Genomic DNA, 20,522 nt, shown 5'->3' on the forward strand with positions numbered 1-20,522 from the left:
ACCATCATTCGTATGTATTAAATTTGTATCATTAGGATATAAAAATGTGAGGAAGTGGTTAAAGCTGCGTTGTCTGTGAAAGCAGTTTACAGGTAGCCTAAATATGGCTACAATGGAATGTTGGATAAGAGGCCACTACACTGCTAAATTAATTTGAATCTTATTACGTCGTGCATTAATCTCACATTTTATAATTTCGTTTTATTCTTAATTATTATTCTAAATTATACGTTTTTATTCAAATGACTGCAATAAAATGACATTCTTTACAGTGCATCACGACATAAACCCGAACCCTCAAGGCTGTGTTGAAAGAACGACACCAAGCAAAGGGCGGATGGGTTAAATTCTTAACGAACGAACATCATGAAATATTGAAATACCTTAAAGTCAAACAAAATCGAATAAAAAAATTAAAGAGTTGCCTGTGCAGACCTAACAGTTGCAACAAATTGCACAGATTACCAAGTTTGTAATCAAGCGAAAAGACGGGGGAACAAGGACTGCCTTAAAAAGCACTGGCTGTTTTATATTAATGCCCAGACATGTTTAAGCAATGCCATTAGTCTATAAGTCTTTCGGAAGCACACTGAAGTTTATCACTATGATCTGGAGAACTCTTCGCTACAGGTAACTCACCTGCCAGGATGTATGTAGTCCGCTGCATGTAGTCTGTCTTATCACAGATTGTGAAAGCTGAATGGAGTATTTGGTTTTACAAAACAATAATCTTTCTCTAACCCTAATGTCATTACACAAGAAAACATGACATACATATTTACTGGTATTTGACTGGCTGTATCCCAGTAATAACCACGTTATAGCACAGACTGTCAAAACCACAGGGAATCTTGTTCAAAACTGAGGCTAAACACTCACAAATTATTTTTTGGAATTTATAAAAGACAGCATTATTATTGACTTGTATTACAATCATGATCTTAATTATTGATTAATTCATGTTAATGTACAATACAGTCTCAAATGTTAACAACAAAAAAAGAATTCTCACACAAAAGCAGGAAAACCAGTAGCATTTTTATTTTGATATTGCTAACAGAATGACTACTCATTACACCAGGTTAAATGAATAAAAGGCTAGTCTTCACATTTTTACGCAGATGAATAGGCCATATTAAACTTACTCCTGCTCTCTTACATAATTCATTTAGGCCATATAGCACAATAGGTAATCAAAAGTGATGACAAATCGTGCTTGTTCTATAGTGTAATATAGGCCTATGTGAAAGGCATATTTTATAACTGTTTTATTGTTTTTTGCAGCCTGATTATAAACACTATTTGTCTATGTATTTGAGTCTATCTTGAACATGAATAAAACAAGGGCACAATTGCCATGGGTGTCATTGTTACCTAATAGAGTTACCTATGAAAACTTATACCCATTAAGAACTTGGATAATGGCATTGTATGATTACTTTATATGGCATAAGGAGGCAAACAGACCTAAGTTAGGCTATTCGACCACACAACTTCAACGCTTAGCCTACTAGAAGAAAGTTGCACTTGCCTGAATGTCAAGTTGGTTATGGGCTTCATAATGTAATGCAAAAACACTGGAATAATATGGTTTTACACAAGGGCAATTCACTGATAGGAACATTTTTTATTTGTATTAATCTCGTCAGCTCACCATCCTTTACATGAAAATAAATATGCGTGCACTTGCTTTAGATAAAGAGATAAAGAGAAAAAGTGACTCTTCTGCAACGCAAGTTGACAATGGTTAATCAGAGACTCCACTATAGTTAAAATGACAGACTTGTTGTAGCCTATATGATTTGATATGAACATTGAGAGATTCAGGGAAGAGTAAATAACAGAAGGTAACGACAGGTGCAATCAGTGTGTTTCCTTTGACATAAACAGGGGAATGTCAGGCTACGGCATTCTCAGTCATAATGTGGTCGGCATAACTCTTTCTTTGTGCCATAACAGTACACACCCCCTCTGATATCTTCTCATTCATCAATCTTAAATAGCCTATATCCCCTCCCTCTCCTCAAACTCCCTGCATAGCGCAGCTATATGCTGTTACCGGTGAGGAGTAATCCCCTGCCGTCCACGGTTTACTCTGAGCCCGTATTTAATTCCCTTAAACCCCCAGCTGCCGCCCTGGTTCTCAGTGAACACGACAGACTGTGAACCTGTTCTTGGTTATTAATAATTCACCAGGCTCGCTGCATCTCCGACCGCCATCCCCGGCAGCGACGCATCGCCCTTTGGGCCATCAAAACACGTTTCGGGTTTTCGTTTTTTGGCAAAGCACATCAGAAAACAACCATTACTCCGCTGATTACATTTAGAGGCTGCTTCGCCGGTAAACATTGTTTTTGTATGAATGTCCTCCACTTCATATACCGGCAGCAAGTGCTTTTTGAATACGCACCCCTTTTGTAACTCCGACTTTGTCTACATCCATCACCTGAAAATACACCAGTACTCCATTCAGCCATTTCTCTCCCGTTAAGTCCGACAGCAGAGCCAGATCTGTGATACAACCAAAGCAAGTGACCATCATTTGCGTCCCCGGCACAGAGGATGGAGATTGCGCACGCATACGCTTGAAGTTCCCTGGAATCCCACTGTTGCAACAGCTGATTTCCAAGCGCCTGAGCAGCAACTTCTCACCGTTTCTCTATAGCGCGTGGCTAGACTTCAACTCTTGTCAGTGGTGCAGCTGACGAAACGCTGACACCGAGCGCGGACTTACCTCGCCTGGGATTCGGTGGACGGAAGGGATCGCTTACTGTCACACTTACTGCAACGGCACGGACACAAAAGCCCTGAAATCAGTCTTATGTCGAACCTACTTGGATTATCAGCACCCAAATACGAACGAAGCCGTCTGGTAAACAATTAAGCAGGATAAATCAACAACGTCTCTCGTTCCGAGGAGTAATATAAACCACAATTTCAAAACAATATCGTTAGCTCGGCTACGGGTCGTCCCGCATTGGTCCTTCTGCTTCCGGTATCACCGAAGAAACCAAGCCATTTGTGTTCCCTCGGCCACAGTTTTTTTGCTGCAGAACTTTTTCGTAAAAAAAGGAAAATGGGTCTTTGAGGCGGTTGGCAAAATTCCCCGCTCCACAATGGTACGTGCTATGTAAATCAATAATTTGTTCTTTTGTGTTTCGCAAAGCCTTCCATTCTATTTTTCTTTCCCACACAAGTATGCACATTTGTTTTGACAGCTTTAAATACTTATGATGAACACTTAAAAGTTACAACGGGTGTGATAAAGGATGGGTTTGGAAATGTCTATGTAATTATCTAACGTTAGGCTACATTATATACTTGTCTCTAAATGCTGATGCCAGCCTCCACTTCGAAAGCAAACCACATTACGCTGGCGACGAACCCTCAAACTTTGATAATTAAACACACATTTGACGTTGCACATTAGGAAAAATGCAAAGCTTTCCGCAGTATATAAAAAAGTCTAAAATTGAACGCATCCACTTTGGTGGGATTCTGTTTTTGAACACCTTTGTTTTTGCTACTAAAAGAGTCATACAGGAGTGGGATCAATCGCAAATATTATACGGAATGCCTAAATCTTTGAGTAAACAATAGGGTAGTTTACATTTAAACATCTTGCGCAATGTACAGACACGAATGTCAGAGTCTATATGGTATTCAGTAGTTTAATTATACTCTTGCCTATATCAGTCATCTTATAAATTTATATATCTGTCGCACGTGCACCACTCGTGCCATCTAAACTCATTTGTGCCCCCACAAGCTTGTCACTCACCTCCCACCTGTTCTTTATCAGAGGAAATACGGCTAATAGAGCATGATAAAACATGATTAATATGCCACTGATTGTTCTTGTTAGTGTCAAAACTTAATTTTAACATGGACACAGGTGTGACAATATAGAAAGTAGACAATATAGAAAGTCTATGTTTCTGACAATAAGAACGCAGTTCTGACATTGGTTTATCATGACATATCTTGTGGTGTCATTATTAAACCTAGACCTATGTCCCTGCTGTGTTTAATTTTGTCCTAATAGCCAAATATGAAATGCATATGAGATATGAGATGCATATCTTCCCTCTAAAGTATTATCACACCATCTATTGAATTGATATATTCCTGAAATAATCACCCCCTTTAAACCAGAATCTTGATTTTATTATTTAGGAGATACTGACCCAAAAGTAATTGCAATTCAATAGTAATTTTATTGGATCTTGTCTTTGAAATCACATCATTCCCAATGTGGCACAGTGGATTCCTTTAAGTTGGTGGAATGTGCTAGTTTCGAAGATTTGATTTGAGCAAGTATAAGGAAAAGTAACCTTGAGGGGCCAAATGCTTCCCAGATGTGGGAGTATATCAGCACATTGATGCAGATAATTATTTGTTTACTTGCACAATTAAATGGCTCCTGTCCAAAGAGGCCAATAGTAAGAGAAAGATGAAAAAACAGCCTGTACAGGTCTCTTGTGTAGCCTGCTTGATGAGGGACCTTGAGACATGTAGTTGTTTTTGGGGTGAAAGAATGCGAGATGAAATACAATTTCTTCATAAAAGCAACACAAGAGGAAATCTCGGCCTCTTCACAATGTAGAGCAGCTGCATCGAATGGGCCTTGAAGCCTGCATTAGCAAAGAATTAATTAGTTCTGTAAGGTACAAGTAATTATAATGTCAAATGCTCACTATGATATCTGTACATTAATACTTGAATATCTTTTTAAACCAAATTTTCCAAATGTATTAATGTATTCACTGAAGATGTGCTGTATGCAATTAATATTTAAATAGACACTTACACAAATTTTAGTTCACATTTCTTATTTTACATATCTGAACAACATTGTCCCAACATTGGTGTAAAGACCACCCAAACCAGTCATTTGTTGTGTTTCTGCATTTTTAGCTTTTTCATACCTCATAACAAGTCGGTAACACTCAGGATTGAGATACCAGAAGAACTCAGATGACTGTCCTGAGTTAACTTAGGTCTGTTTGGGCCTTATTCTACAGTACATAATAAGGAGCAGCACAACCTACAGACTAGGATGCCTTTCAGAGCACCACTGAGTCATTTGAATCAATTTAATTTTGGATGCTGATGTGCTGTCCTCTCTCCCCCTTTTCTCTCTATTCTTAGTCGGTTAGAATGTTCTAGACTCACACCTCCTCATACATCACCTGGAAAACTCCTAATCCCACTGCCCCTTTGCAGAGAATTAATTTATATTAAAAAAAGACTATGCCTGTAGCAAAGCCACGAGTATAAACTGTAAGAATGTTCTGTAATGATTTCTAGCGACATAGTTCAAATATTGTTTTTCATACTGTGGGGAGCCAAGTGTATTGTTAAGAGCCAAGGGCTCTGCTGTGTATGTTGGGGGAGGATTATGGGAGAGAATTGTACTTTAAAATTGTAGCCAAAGAGCTATATGCAATCTGCAGTGCTAATCATAGCCCTTCTGTCTTTCACAGTCATTATAGTTCTCCATCCCCTATACCAGCACTCTCTCTCTTTCTCCTGAGAAGCAGGTATAAAATATCTCATTTTCCCAGCTATACTCCCCAAAGTGGCGTTGGCAGGCACTCAAGGCACACAATTCTGCCTTTTTTATTTTTATTTATTTCATTATTTTTGCATCACATTTTTTTGCAAACATTGTCACATCCCCCCCCCCCCCACACCCTGATACATACACTCTCTCTCTCTCTCTCTCTCTCTCTCACACACACACACACACTCAAACATTCATCTTTGATGTGTCTGCCATATTACCTAGGTTTGTTAGCTTGTTAATGGGTGTGCAGAGACTGTAGCCACTGGTGGATTTTCAGCTACTCAATCCAAGTGTCCTTGCAGCAGAGATGAAACAGCGTCAGCCCTAATGAAGCTGATGAGCACCATGTCAGGACTAAAATGTGTGTGTGTGTGTGTGTGTGTGTGTGTGTTGGATGGAAAGAGGAAGAGTTAGTGAGGTGGATGGATATGGCCATTCTCACTCTTTACAATAGTAATGAAGCGGATGGCTCTTTGTATGACTTGTCTTGTTTGTAGTCAGAGAGACAGAGTGACTGGGGAGGGTGGAGAGGCAAGGTGTATTTTCTGAGTGAGTTTATGGATATACTTGTGTGAATATATGTGCACTGATTTATCTTGTGCCATGAACCGGAGCCAACTGGAGCATCTCCCATCCCACATGTATAGTTTGATGTGGGTAGACTTTGCATTTGTGAGCAAGAGAGGGGAGGGGAAAGAAAGAGAGTTTGGGATTTGAGCTTCATGAAAAGCAATTTTTCAATTTGAAAAGAGCCATCTTTGTCATACAGGAGTAGATTTTGGTGCCTTAATTCTTCAGGTATGTGAAGAATAGAAATCTCTGAATTGAAATGTGAATTACCTTAATATATATTCATCAAGTAACACAACACATTGACCACAGATGGCTGCAATATTGGGAGCAATAATGATATACATCTATTTAATTTAGGTTGGATGAACCTGAGAGTTAACTTCAAATGTTTTTTTTCTTTTTGTTGCTTCTTAAGTGTTAATTAAGGGAGGCCTAGAGACCATTTTTGCTAAAGGCTGACCATATGGATTGGGCATATGTTGCATATATATAGAAAAGGGTGGCATATATAATTGATACCATGCTCCATAAAAAACCAACAGAGGGCGGGAAAAAAGGGGGCTAGCACTGCTGGGAGCTACATCAAACAATCATTGCAACACACACACACACACACACACACACACACTTGTACAAACGATGCCCCTCTCTCTTCACTGTGAAGGCGATCCAGGCAGAAGGGAGAGCGGAAGATTTCATCCCGTGATCTCTTTTTTTGTCTGCCCTTCGTTCATCTGTCCGTCCGTCTGTCCGACCTGCCATTGGTCCACTCGACGTCGCTCCAAATGTGCTCCTACGCCCTGTGCAGGGGGGCACTTGGTGTTTTTCTTTTTTTTTTTTTTTTTTGGTGAGGAGTGAACCCGGAGCCTGTGACTCTCTGTGTCCGCCTCCTTCTGTTACACACACAACACACACACACCTATTCTTTAGTCCTGGTGGGGAGCGGAAAGGGATTGTCTGCTAGGGTAGCGTAGCATGCTGTCAGCCTCTTCTTTCCTTTTTTACTCAGTTTGGAGGATGCAAAGGCTACATGAGTACCATTTGGTTGCCCAGCCTGTTCAACCCATGGAGGAGTACCCAGGGAATGACCAAAGGGAGCCTGTGCCTCTTTTGAAGTTGTGTGGAGAGTCGAACAAATGCTCAGAGGGAGGAGAGCCAACTCTTACCGGCCTCTCTCTCCCGCTCTGGGGTTGTCGAACACAGTTGATATGTTAATGCATATCATATATCACCCCCCCCCCCCATACACACACATATACACTTCAGACAATTTGGGTTCATGTACGTCCAGCACAGCACAGAGAGACAATAGGTTGTGACAACCCGCGTGGCCTCAGTGCAATGCAAGGGTAAGACAGAGGCTACAGTGCTAACCTCTCATTGCAGGAGATATGAATAGCTTGTGATTTAGCCACAACTTGGTTAGCCAACGTCTGGGACTTATTATAGTGTTGTGTGTATGTGTGTGCATGCGGATCTCTGTGTAAGCGTCTGTGTGTGTGTGAGTGTGTTTGCTTTTTCCTGCAGTTGCAAGTATTTTTTATGATATTGTACTTGTGAGCAAGTAGCAGTGAAAAGACTAAAATTGTTCTCTCAGCGCTCTTGCTATCTATCTATCTATCTATCTAGATATATAGATAGATAGATAGGGTCCTGTCAACAGTCAAAACAGCAACATTATAATTTCTCTCAGTTCCATTTGCTTGGTTTAAAAAAGCAGGAGTGGGGCTGTTGGCAGGGTAAGAGAAAAGTCCTGAGTGTTTCTGGGGGTCTGCACTCTTGGCTGTTATCGGGGCTGGCCAGACTGGTTGGTCATTCAGCACTGACGGCCTGGCTGCAGCCTGCAGCAGCATACAAATGAACAGGGCTGAATGGAGACGACACTTAGAAAAATACCTTGGCTGCACTGACCTGAGAAGGACTAGTTGTGTGACTGGTCCACGCTGAATAAAGTCGCAGCAAAGACAGAGACAGAAAGAGAGAGAGAGAGAGAGACAGAGGGAGAGGGACCAAGAGAGAGGGAGAGAGAGGCCTGCAGGTGAAGGCATGGTGTTGCTGCGGGGATGGTGTTCGCACTTCTCTCACTTTGACTGTGGTGTGGTGGACTTTTTTTCCCCTGTGTGATGCGATCTGAATTCCAGGCAAGAGTGAGCTCTTCATTCTGGGGCTATTCTGCAATCTCTCTCAGGAGCTCTTGGAACCGTGGCACAAATGTATTTGTTTCATTTCTTTATTTTAAATTCAGGGTTTTAGCAGGGTGAATGCGCCTCAAGCATTTTCAGACTTTTCCCCACCTTTTTTTTACAGATTGTTTTGTAAATATATACCATTGTAAGACAATTGCAATTCAAAATCCCAACAACGGTAACACCAAGAACTGCTATAATGAAATGAAGTATAATTAAATCTGTTCTGAGCAGGTAAAAATGTACATATAGTCTGAATGCCTGACTGAATGTCTGAATATCTGAATGTTTCAGGCGACCGAAACCTTTCTGGTGAATGAAGACCCTTCCAGAGGTCCTGGGATGCCTGAATGCTTTGTAGTGTCTGATTCCTACAGGGTATGCATTATTATTATTATTATTATTATTATTATTATTATTATTATTATTATTGTTATTATTATTATTAGTAGTAGTAGTAGTATTGTTATTATTATATTAATATTATTATTATTATACGTGTTATTATTAAACATGTTATGTTAGTCATTAGTAATTCTTTTGACTGATAGTCCACTTTCATGCTCTGCATAATTGCACCACAATCATAATGTCATTCACAGCTCCTTTTCCTCAGCTGCAACCCATTACAATCATTATTTCCACACACACTTTCAGAAAAGAGGCCTTACAACTTTGCCGAAGCGCCATTGTCTCGTGGGAACCAGAATTATAACGATAATGTGCAGCATGCATACTTGTATAAAATGAAAAAGTGAAGTAAAAAAACGAAGAACTACAACACAGCTTGAAAAACACTCTTGCGAGCACACGAACGCGCCCGGGTACACATACACACACACACACACAAAATGTACTTGCACACGCTCACACACATACATGCACACACACACAACTTGCATAGCTTTTAAAATTCCACCCAGCGTGCACATTGGATTTACAGCTATGGGAGTGAAATAAAATGGTAATAAAATGAGAAGAACGGGATGGAGTTGGGGAGTCTGTGCATGACTGAAAATGTGATTGTTAATGAGGTGGGAGCCGCTTTTCTACTCTTTGTCTCCAGCGCAAAAGGCTTTTGCCAAGTTTTTCAGGGGGAAATCTGGGTTGCTCCAGTGTATCGAGTGTCCCGGGGTCCAGGAACGAGCAGTAATGAGGGGTGGGGGGGTGGAGGTAGCGAATTGGGGGGAGGGGGGGGGGCAGATTGGATGTTGTGGTTGGTGGAGGACAGGCAAAGGGGGACGTACATGAAAATGGCCATATTGGATAGCAAGGGGCAGTGGGTTCAAGAGCGTGCACAGGAGTCAGGGTAGCTGGCGGACTGGCTGGCACAACGCACGCAGAACGTGGAGGCTTACCGAGGTACGGAGGTTAGGCACCTGCCCATCCCGCACGTGTCCTACTGGAGCATCCATTTTGTGATGTGTGGCGTTCACACAACACTTTGAGCATGCTGCGGCTACCAGTGGTCTTTGGACAGAGTCCCTTATAGTCTGTGAGTCCTCCACTGCTGTGGCTGCTAGTCTGCCAATGTCTGAGTGAGGACAGCATTTTTGGTTTCTTCTTCATGACGGCGCGTGTTGTGTTTTTTGGTACACACACTAAATCATCTCTCATGGTTTATGTGAAATGAGAATAGCATGCACTAGTCCCTGTATTGTGTCTATGGCCCAGGTGTATAACGCAGTTAAGCACAGCAGAGAAGCTCCATGCAAAACAATAGTGCATATTACAGCTAGCTGTAAAAAGATGGAAAAGAATTTGGTCCCTTGGTGGGTTTGAATTTTACACCAGGCACTAAATGAGGTGTTGAAAGATTCAGATGAAATTCGACTGAAGTGTTTTAGATAACAGCAGGACGACTCCATGCCCTCTGGTCGGAGGACTGCCTCCCACCACTATACACCATCCCCTCAAAGCATTGGCCAGCAGTATAGGACACTGGCCTGGGACCAAAAGCCTGACCCTTTAGTGACATCTGCATTTCATGTGTGTTTTGGCGACATTTCGAATGCCAGCCTTGATAATAATCAAATGCTATTGTCAACAGTTAATCATGAGTTAAAAAATAAACATTATGGGGTGTAGCTTCTGAGTCATATTTAGTGGAAGTCGGGACTGTCAGTGACCGTGAACTACTCCATGTGGCGAGAGGAAAGTGTGCTGGTTGGTGATGTGGTCTGTGTTTACCCCCTTACCACATGGCCTCTCTCTCCCTCCTTTCTTCCTCTCTCTCTCTCTCCCTCTCTCTCTTTCTTTTCTCTGTCTTGCTCGGTCGTTTCTTGGCTCCCTGGGCCGTACGCAGTAATTGGCCACACAGTGGCGAGATCTCTTTGTTTCTCCTGCAGCGGCTTGCGGTGGAAGAGCACGAGCGGTAGGCCCCCATAAATCCACAGGCCTGGTTGGCAGATCCAAATTTCAGCCCCACTTCTGCACAGAGACTATAAGCCCCCCCCCCCCCCCCCATCCCCAACCGCCCCCACCCCCCCCCCCCCGCCCCCCCCCATCCTCGGCACCTCGCCTCTCCACCCTGATGCCTCACTGTTTGTATCACCCTTCCTTAAAACATACACACCGAGACACAGACACACAGATACTTCTTGCATGTACTGTAAATATAATCTGGCATGCAGAAGTACACACACACACACACAGGCAAGCATACACATGTGTCCATGCATGCACACACACACACACACACACACACACACACACACACACACACACACACACACACACACACACAGAAACGCACACGAAACAACTCTCAAAATCCACATAGCGGCATTTATGGAGTGTGCATCTGCAGGTTTGTTCAGTTGCCGTCCTTGTGAGGTACTTGTCATCTGGTGCACACACTTTTCAGAGATCTTGTTTTGACTTCCAGAGCATTCGGGTATCCCCAGAGCTGGCTGCAGATTCTCCATAAACCGCCGAGTTTTGTTGTAGTGAGTGCTACACACTCGGGCGGCCAGTGAAGTTGTCGCTGCTTTGGTGTGTGTGTGTGTGTGTGTTTGTGTGTGTGTTGCAACTCTTGCGTGTGTTTTGTGGGAACAGCGGGAATGTAATGTGTTGTTGCACCAGCACAGATTGCAGAAGTTGTGCAATTACTGTTTTCTCTTTACCCAGTTCCCTGTCAGGGAGTCTCCTTCACCTTTATTCAGACATGTCAGCAGCTGATTACTTAAACACACTAAACCACTTTCCCTGCTAGTCACCCCACCTTGCTGTAGCACATGGTTAACATTAAACATGAATCTCATGTTTTGAAATTGGAACTTTGAGTGAAAAAAATAAATAAATTCACTGTGTACCTATTTTCCTCAAGGCAAACTTACTGTAGTGGCTGCTTTCCCCCTGAGCCCTTGCGTGACTTCAGAGAAGCCTGAATTAAATCCCTTCAGTGGATTATTTGTCTCCTACATTTCCTTCACTTGCAGAATATCAGTAATTAGGTACAGTATGTCTACTTGGGCATTTTTTTCTGCTGGTAGCTCTTAAGATTGATTGTTTGAATATTTAATGAATTAATTAATTGATTGATTGATTGATTGATTGGTTGATTGAAATGTTTATTGCCAATGTATGAAAACATGTTTTCTACATAAATTGAATCTAAATCCACATAGATCCTGGTAATAGTGCTTTGCTAATGCATGAGAATATTTCAGATGTGACCAACAAAGTTCATATGGATAACTATGAAACTGCAGTGTACTAGTGTACTAGCAGGCAACAAAATAAAACGATGGTTTGCAGCATTTATCATGGACGAGTTCTAAGATATATTGTTAACAATGATTTTTTGCCGGTGACTGGGCGCGCAGAACGGCGGTTCCGTAAAGCGGCTCAGCAGATCGTGACACGCATCTTCTATCTTCCGTGGTTCTTTTTACGGAAATAACGGCTAAATCTTGGACAATTAGACCAACAGTCGACTCACCACTTTGGGCAATCAGTTATAGATCAGTAATGAAATGCTATTAATTCAATAGTTTTCTTTCTCCGACGCTTGTGAGGGAGAGGGAGAGCGAGAGTCGGCAAAAGAGGGAGGGAGAGAAACTTTTTTTCCCCAAAAGTTTGTGTAAGCTTTCACTTTCAGCCTCCAAGGCGGGGTTAGCAGTACAGCATGGACTGAGCGAAACGGGACGGCGAGTGATTGCAATGCAGCACTACAGCGAACTTCCATCCAACTTAAATAAGCTCTCCAATTCTAAAATCTAAAAATAACCATGTACTCCCCGTACTGCTTGACACAGGTAAACGACACGATTATTTTATTTGCTCGGGGTTACCGTCGAGGTTGTGGGTTTGCTAGGAGCGCTGTGCGTTTATGGCTGTTTAATTATTGCATTTGGTCTTATTTTTCAGTACGTGCTCCTTTCTAATACAATTTAACCTCACGCCACTGCCGCTTTTCTGTCTCGGATGGCATATTTCCAGCTGACTTTCTTATGCGTTTCATTGCACATGGTTTGAGGAGAAAATGGCGCTTCTCTCGAATCTATTTAATATAAAAGGAGGGAGACTAGGAGGAGGAGAAGCGTGAAGACAGTTTAACTTTGAACTGAAGAGTAACATAGGATTTAGACATATGATTTGGTTGTTTAGCCTACCTGTGAGATTATCAGTTGTTGTCTTCAAAGAAGCTTGGTTGTCAGAAGCGTTTTAACTTAACCAAGTTAAATCAGAGGTCTTTGGGTTCAGTGTTAACAGCCGCTAGTCCCTCGGTGGTGTAGTTGCACACCGGGCTGTACCCGCTGCCGAAATATTTTTTGGAGACATCAAAGGTCGCCGTTGCGGTCGCACGGCGAATCTGCCGTTCTCCGTATCGGCTTTACTCGCTAAACAGCAATGTGATCTCAATTTTAGAGTAGACTCAATTTCCTTTGAAGAGTTTGTCCAGATCTTTAACCTCTGAATGCAAAGCAGCAATAAGTAGCCTAGATTAGAATATGTTTGTGTTGTGGTGTTTCTATCGTCTCAATGACTTTCTGGCTGTCACCCCAGAAGAGATATCCAGTAGTTCTAGTTCTAGTTCAATAGTTTTGTCTAGCCTATGTCGCTTATTTGCATCAACTATCAAACATAACAGATAACCAAATCTGATTTGAAATAGGCTATGAAAAACTGGCTTGGCATACATTGAAAAGTGTACATTTTTATAAATATTTAATGTGTCGTCTTAATATCTTTTTAGGCTACATTAAATGTAACATGTTACTTTTGCACAGAACAAATGATAGCCAGCGTTAAAGACCTAAATGTAGTCTAACTGTTTGCTGTTAGTGAGGAGCAATGGTCGGCAGAATAGTCGGGCCTACAGCGGAAGCATAACATCAGGAGCGACATAAGACACAGGTTGTTTAGCAAACCAAAGTATATGTAATAGAAGATGTGAAGTATATTCTGATTTTAATTACCACATAATTAAAACTGATACTATAGTCTCCATAGGATTAAAGGAAGGTCGGTGATACTAAGAAAAATATAAGAGTATGTTCTCTTTTAAGGGATAATATCCTTTCTTTGTTTTTGTTTAATAAGTTTTATACTCTGCTCATTTTTATTCTTAAAAATATTTGCTTTAATATTGAGAGAATTTTCAACTGAACATTCTGCATTTGAAAATCTATTTAATCAAGCTTCTCTGAAGGCCAAAATAGGCCTAATAGCTGGATATATGAAAATAGTGATAACATGACATAGACCTATTTTGTATTTTTATATCCATTTGTGCACTGATGACTATATGACATGTTTTTGAGAGGTTTTTGAAAGCATGCGAGGGTAGCGCATAGATTTCACAATCAATTCACTGTGAGTTTTCACATAGACCCAATGCACTATATTTTCCATCACTGCAGTACTGGTCATTTACAGTTATATTAGGTGAACTCTGTGAAGTTTGTTTTTAAACATTTTATAACTTAGCTTGCTACTTGGAAGTGAAAATTAGCATTGACCTTGCAAGTTGAACTAAAGCCTCAAGACAACACACCTCAAAGCTTTCCGTGATATTTAGTGGTTCCCAGTGTAAGCTATGTGCTGTCACTGAAAGATTAAGCTCCAGCACAGTTCTAGAACTTTCTGATTCATGGCCAGTAGTAGTGGAAGAATTATGCATGCACCTGAGATCCAAATGATATTACAACTACATGCATTCCACACCTTGCTGAGATGAATGTGAATGTCTTTGTGCTTTCATATGTTCTTTTTGGAGTTGCCATGTGAGTCTCCATAGTGCCCTATGATATATGAATGTCATACTTTAACTGGCGCTTGAGCACCTTTCTGGCTTTTTATTTGTCCATGTTATTTCTTTTGGCTGTCATAGTGTCCTGGAAACCATAACTTTCTCCTTAAAGACTTCTGGTGCTGTTGCTTAGGTCACATTTAGTGGGGTAGATCCATAGATTTACTACATGTCCAAAATGGATTGTCAAACTGGTAGCGTTGGACTCTCACTCTGATATGGTAAACTTGTTTACCCTTGGGCTAGGACAGACACTGGGTTGGCAGGGCCTTCCCCATTTGTAATTCATTCCTGATTTTACAGTGGTTTTATTAAAACAATTTTACTTCCATACCCTTGCCGCTTGTTACCAGAAGCAGTGAGTGAGCAAGAGAGAAAAATAGAGAGAGAGAGAGAATGTGTGTGTGCGTGTGTTTTTCTTTCAAGATGTGGTCTGTTTTCCATTTAAAACAGTTGAACTACTCAAAGCTTTTTCAACTCTATTCTTTAATTGACAGAAGCAACACAAATTAAGAGTAAATTATTCTACTATCTCTTGTGGTTATGATTAAAATGATTGGAATGGGATGGCAAAGTTTTATCCGCACAGTATTTCATTTACATTATCACATAAGCTGCTGAGGTCTGTTTTGCCCTTGCGCTAACTAGACTAGAGTACCACCTTTGGTTTTTTTTACATGCATCTGAATACTGTCATAGACAGGGACATACATTGAATAATCTTTCAGGATAATCAAGTGTTATGTTGAACAGGCGGGAAGTGGTGTTGGAAATTAAGCTGTAAGCAGATTTGAGTAGATTTATCTCTGGTTCCTCAAATCCACATATTTCTCTCTTTAGGTTGCACTGAACCTTACACGTTCCTGTTCCAGATTAAACAAAATCCGTGGCTGAAATGCAACTGGAAAAGCAAACATACAATATTATAATATTACAGTACTGCCTGCAGCCTCCCTTGGCTTCAGTCTAGATTTTTCTAAAAGATGTCGAGTAAATTGCTGTGCAGGCATTTTAAGTTTTTCTCCTTAACCCCAACCCATGCCGCACCCCTCTCCCCCTTTACCCTCGCGTTTTATGGGGCTGAGGTTTTCTCAGTACAATATAAAATCTATAGGCTATCTGCTAGGTTTCTGGAATTAATAAATGCACAGATTATTTTCGAAAAGTGGCTGTACAGCAGTCTGAATAGTTAAACAACGAAGCTCGCATTCAGCGCGAGATTTTTTCCGTTAATTAAAATTAATTGACAACAGAGACCATCAGAATGCGCACGTGGCGCACATATGCAGAAATACTGTGACATACATTTGACTGCATGTCAGCAGTTTAAAGTTGCTCTTAAACATGTTGCTGTCTTTAACATCCATACTTTCGGCTGTTTAGAGGGCCAAGATTCGCAGAAGGCACACTTGAGAGAAGAGCTTTCATCTGCGCAAGATTTCTGAATTCCCTGTCGCACGTTCGGAATTTTGACGTTGACTACATTGTTGTTTATTTAATTATAGTTAATAATTAAAAGCAAAATTAAAGACGGCACCATGTGTAAACAATCGAATAAATTATTAACTGAGATAAAAGGTTTTGCTAGGGTATGTGAGCAGTACGCGGACTAGTGGGGAATGCGCGGTAATGGATACAAAGCAAGAGGAGCCAAAACTTTAATTTCGCTAACTTAGGTTGAAAGTGCATTATAGAGTAACTGAGTAACATAGGCTTACAATTGTTTTAATTAAATATTTATGATTTTTAATACACTTGGACCTCTCAGACAAGGAATTGTGCACTCAGATGAAAACGCAACCATCTGTAAGTAGTGGAATACGGCTAGGCCTAACTGTTTAATTCATAACCAATGAGATGTAGCCTTGCCATTTTCTGTTATCATTAAAATATGGTAAACTCAGAGGGCTTTAAATTGATTGTACTAAATGAGCATAATGTACCCTTTGTAACGCCTGGCCGCATCTTCCCAGATGCTGCATAAGAATCAGATGGACAACACATTTCGCTTTAGAGTGACAGGAACCGTTTGCCAAGACTCCCTTTGAAAGAAGCTATTTTAGTCATTAGCCAAGTGTATGTGTTAATACTGGACAAATTAAGTGTAGCTTGTCAGTATATCAGTGTAGTAGTAGCCTATACTCCGTCTCCATCTCGAATGACAAGAGCCTGGCCTAAACCAGATATACTGTACGGACTGTCACTCTGCGCTCTGTATCAACCTTACAGCGCGAAATGGCAAGTGAACAGCTCATAGTTCAGTATATAAAGGCTATGTCTCCGCCAGTAGTTCTTTATTACTTTGACATGAGCAGTAGGCCTCAGTTACTTCAGTGGTAGCGTGAGTCAGACACAAAGTAATTGACAATGAAAAAGGGTTGTGAATGCGAAGTGGTAGCCTATAGTTTTAGTGGCGCAGGAAGAGGCCTACCAATGTAGGCATACTTTCAGAGGATGCTTACATTAGTGCCCAATTTAGGCCTTATGTGAAATAGGATAGGCTACTTAAGACCACCATATTAAGAAGCTTATTCATTTAGAATATTTTTCTTTATATTTTGAAATCATTTGGGTTCAGTCTTGTTTGTGTTATATTGTTTTGTTTTTAAATGTCTACTGGAATAACATTACCAATGCCTCCGCCGAATGTAAAACGCGATAATGTTTATCAGTCCAAATCAGCAGTAATTGCGTAAATATCAAGTACATCTAAGCTTGGGTTGCCAGAGCTTTTTGTCCGCATTCTTCCTGCTTTAAAAGTATCATTACACTCTATTGTCAAACTCGCTGATTACAATCATAACTGCAAAAGGAGCCAGGGCAGACTGACTCTAGGAACGCGAATGGGCTAAGGCACATAAAAGCATTATCATTGTGGCGATTTTATTATTTGCAGCCGAGGTCAGTCGCTCACTGGCCTTAACCCTCTCCCTCTGAAAATGGCATTAAGGCACATTTGTGCAGCAGCCTCCCAATCTCTCCTCACCAGCCCTCCCCGTGTCTCTCTCCCCAGGCCTGGAAAATGAGTTGGAACAGCTGTTCAGGGGATTAAAATCTGATGGAACCGCAGTCTGAATAAACAGAAATGTTGGATTTTTTCGAATTAAAGACACACACAGGCACACACACACACACACACACACACACACACACACACACACACACACACACACACACACACACACACACACACACAGTAGTGCCCTTCTAGTCACAACCACACACCAAAAATCAGTGGTCCAATGTCTTAATGCCGATTAGTTGTTATCGCTGGATTAGCCAATGTTCTGGGATCCCAATTTTTAGCCTGGAATGGCAATTACACTGGCCTGATTTTTTAGCAGACCCCCCCCCCCTCCAAAAAAAAAAAAGAGAATTATATTGTGTCCACAGTATGCCATATTTACAATATTATCATGAGGCTTAGAGTTGCGTTTAGGACATAGTTTGCATTAAGCTTCGAAAATCAACAACATAATTTGCTTTTATTGAATTTTTGGGATTGCTTTATTGAATTCCCTGTAATGCCACGGTATGGAGAGTGCCAGGGCCGAGCGACTACTGACGTTATTTGACTTGGATGGGCATGGCCTAGTCGAGTCTGTTGTGGTGCGTCCATGCCGTTATAGAGCCAACTGAGCCTGACATGCACACCAGCAAAGACACATGGACTCCTGCTCCACACCGGCCCGAGGTGCTCTGAGTGTGGAAACGCTGGGGTTGAAATCCTATCCCCGTGTTGTCCTCTTTTGGTGTCCAGTGGCAGTCTTTCTCTCTCTCTCTCTCTCTCTCTCTCTCTCTAGCTCTCTCTCTTTCTGTCACGGCGGTACCGAAGCTGGGGATGCGGGTGTGGACCCGGTGCCAGCCGTGCCGGGCAGTGAGGACGTTGTGTTCCCTTTACTTATTCATCGCCACCAGGCCGCTTACCAGCACCTTTGGCGCCCAAGGAGCTGGGCTACAAGAGAGGGGGGGGGGTGGGGGGGGGCTTGGTAAATGCCTTAATTCCTTAAAAAATAACAATGAAACAATCACTCCAAGATACAGAGCTCCATTTAATCAAGTCGTCAACATAGTCCCTTCAGATGACACAATTGACTGTGTGCACCTTTCTCTGAAGAAATTATGGGGTGTAGATATTTTCTTAGTCTGCACTGAAAAGCTCCCTATTGACATGCTTGTGTATGTGTGTGTGGGGGGGGGGGGGGGGCTGAAAACACAAAAACACACCAGGTTATTATAGGTGTGCATTCTCTGCCTGTCATTAAGAGGAGAATCAAAAAGGCCACCTCACAAAGACAGCTTTGGGGGCCTTTTGTCTGACTGTGGGTATATTAGGTGGTGGAGCGATGAATTGGATGCTTCTTGGCAAAGAGGACTGTAGCTTAAAATTAAATACCATGTAGTTTTTATCTGGGGCTGTAAGCAGAAAAACCAACTGCGTCTCATTCACAATCTGCGCAGCTGTCCCAGCCTCCGTGGAGAATGGATTCCTATTGCCATGGGAGCCTCCAGCCAAGAAGAATAGGAGGATATCCAGTATGTGTGTTTGTGAGTGTGTGTGTGCGTGCCTGCGTGTATCTGCTTGTGTGGGTCGGTGAACATGGGTGTGAGTATGCGGGAAATAAAGACAGAGTGTGTGTGTGTGTGCACGCGTGCAAGTGTGTATTTTGAGCATGTGCTTTAAGTCCGCTTGTGTGTATGTGGAAAATGGAGCAAGAGCAAAAAATAGTGTGAGTGAGTGTGTGTGTGTGTATCCTCCTCCCTTTTTCCTACGCTCACGTCTCCCCTGGCATGGATTATGCCTTGGCAGAACTCTGGCAGTGCCCGTAGCTCCATCGTGGTTCTGTGGTTGCTGATATGTTTTTGCTGTTGCCATGGTTATGGAACACACACTCTGGTTGTCGTGCAAATTACATAATTGTGCTTGCATATACATAAGCAGTCAAACACATTTGTGTACAGTGTTGGGCTTCTTTTTTTCAGGAGGTGACTTGTTGGAGAGGAATATGATTGGGACTGATCAAGTCACAGCCCCTAAGAAGAAAACGAAGTTTGGCCCTTTCTTGATTAAAAAAAAAAATAAAATAAAAAATGAAAAATTGTCTTGCTGCTCCGCTGTTTGGAAAGAGGGCAGGGCGGCCGCTGAGGCCCAGTGCCATGGCGACATGGTCGTTCAACCTGATTGGCCGGCCGAGTAAAATAGTGGCGGGCTCTTTGGATGGCTCTTCAGGCCTGTGTGCGAGCGAGCGAGCGAGCGAGCGAATTCTCACGTGAGGTTGCGTATGTGTTTTGATGCAAAGTCCCTTTTCTCCTCTTTTGTGGTTTAAGGGTGTTTGAGGAGCACTTCAACGAATAGACAGAAACGTTCAAAACACACAGACGCACGCGTAGACACAAAAGGGAGAGTCTTACCCACAGTACCTTTCTGTTACTAGGCAGATTGCACCTCATTCACACAAGCCATTCCAGCTTTGTTGTGGAAGCGCTGGCTTATCCTGGTCTCCCAGCCTGGCATTCTCATCCAAACGATTTACTGGCATGTATACCTAATGCCCATTCTGTTAGTCTGGACAGTGGTCATCACTGGATTGCAGGAGAGACAAATTGTTTAGAATGTCCTGAAATGTATTAAAGTTTGACATCTAGTTTAGCTAGGATATGATATTTCTCTTTGCAGAGCTTTATGTTTTTGATAACTGCTGTATATGCCGATTGTGGAAGGCTAACCTTGTGTGCCTTGTAATGATTTTTTTTTATGCAACAGTTATACCAGTTCCATTTACAGGTCTCGTTAGCGTCTTTTTTCTGTTGTGATCAGTTCTTCCAATGCTCAGGTTTGGTAGATTAAAGGCTAGATTGCTACGTTGCTCCAAGTCATAATGGCTTTGGTAAAGGTTGGATGTTAAAGCTCTGGTCCCTCATATTGTCTCATGGCTGA

The 20,522-nt window shown here is 41.8% G+C and overlaps 1 protein-coding gene across 12 annotated transcripts in view; it reads left to right on the forward strand.

The window, feature by feature from the left end:
* Nucleotides 1-2,707: 2,707 nt before the first annotated feature.
* nfixb (nuclear factor I/Xb) overlaps nucleotides 2,708-20,522 on the forward strand; it is a 120,257-nt gene continuing 102,442 nt past the window's right edge. For 3 of the 12 annotated variants that reach the window (XM_076265382.1, XM_076265385.1, XM_076265377.1), the window contains exons 1-2: nucleotides 2,712-3,119; nucleotides 8,623-8,706. In XM_076265382.1, the coding sequence (XP_076121497.1) occupies nucleotides 3,117-3,119; nucleotides 8,623-8,706 (87 nt within the window). In that variant the 5' untranslated portion in view covers nucleotides 2,712-3,116. Of the gene's footprint in view, nucleotides 3,120-8,622; nucleotides 8,707-12,429; nucleotides 12,588-20,522 lie in introns of those variants that run through there. The other 9 variants (XM_076265376.1, XM_076265378.1, XM_076265383.1 and 6 more) reach the window with 7 other exon arrangements.

This window comes from Alosa pseudoharengus, unplaced genomic scaffold, assembly GCF_046254945.1.
Source record: "Alosa pseudoharengus isolate Yale_2024_CS ecotype anadromous, Long Island Sound unplaced genomic scaffold, YU_APseudo_1.1 YU_APseudo_1.1_scf_4, whole genome shotgun sequence".
NCBI classification, from domain to species: domain Eukaryota; kingdom Metazoa; phylum Chordata; class Actinopteri; order Clupeiformes; family Clupeidae; genus Alosa; species Alosa pseudoharengus.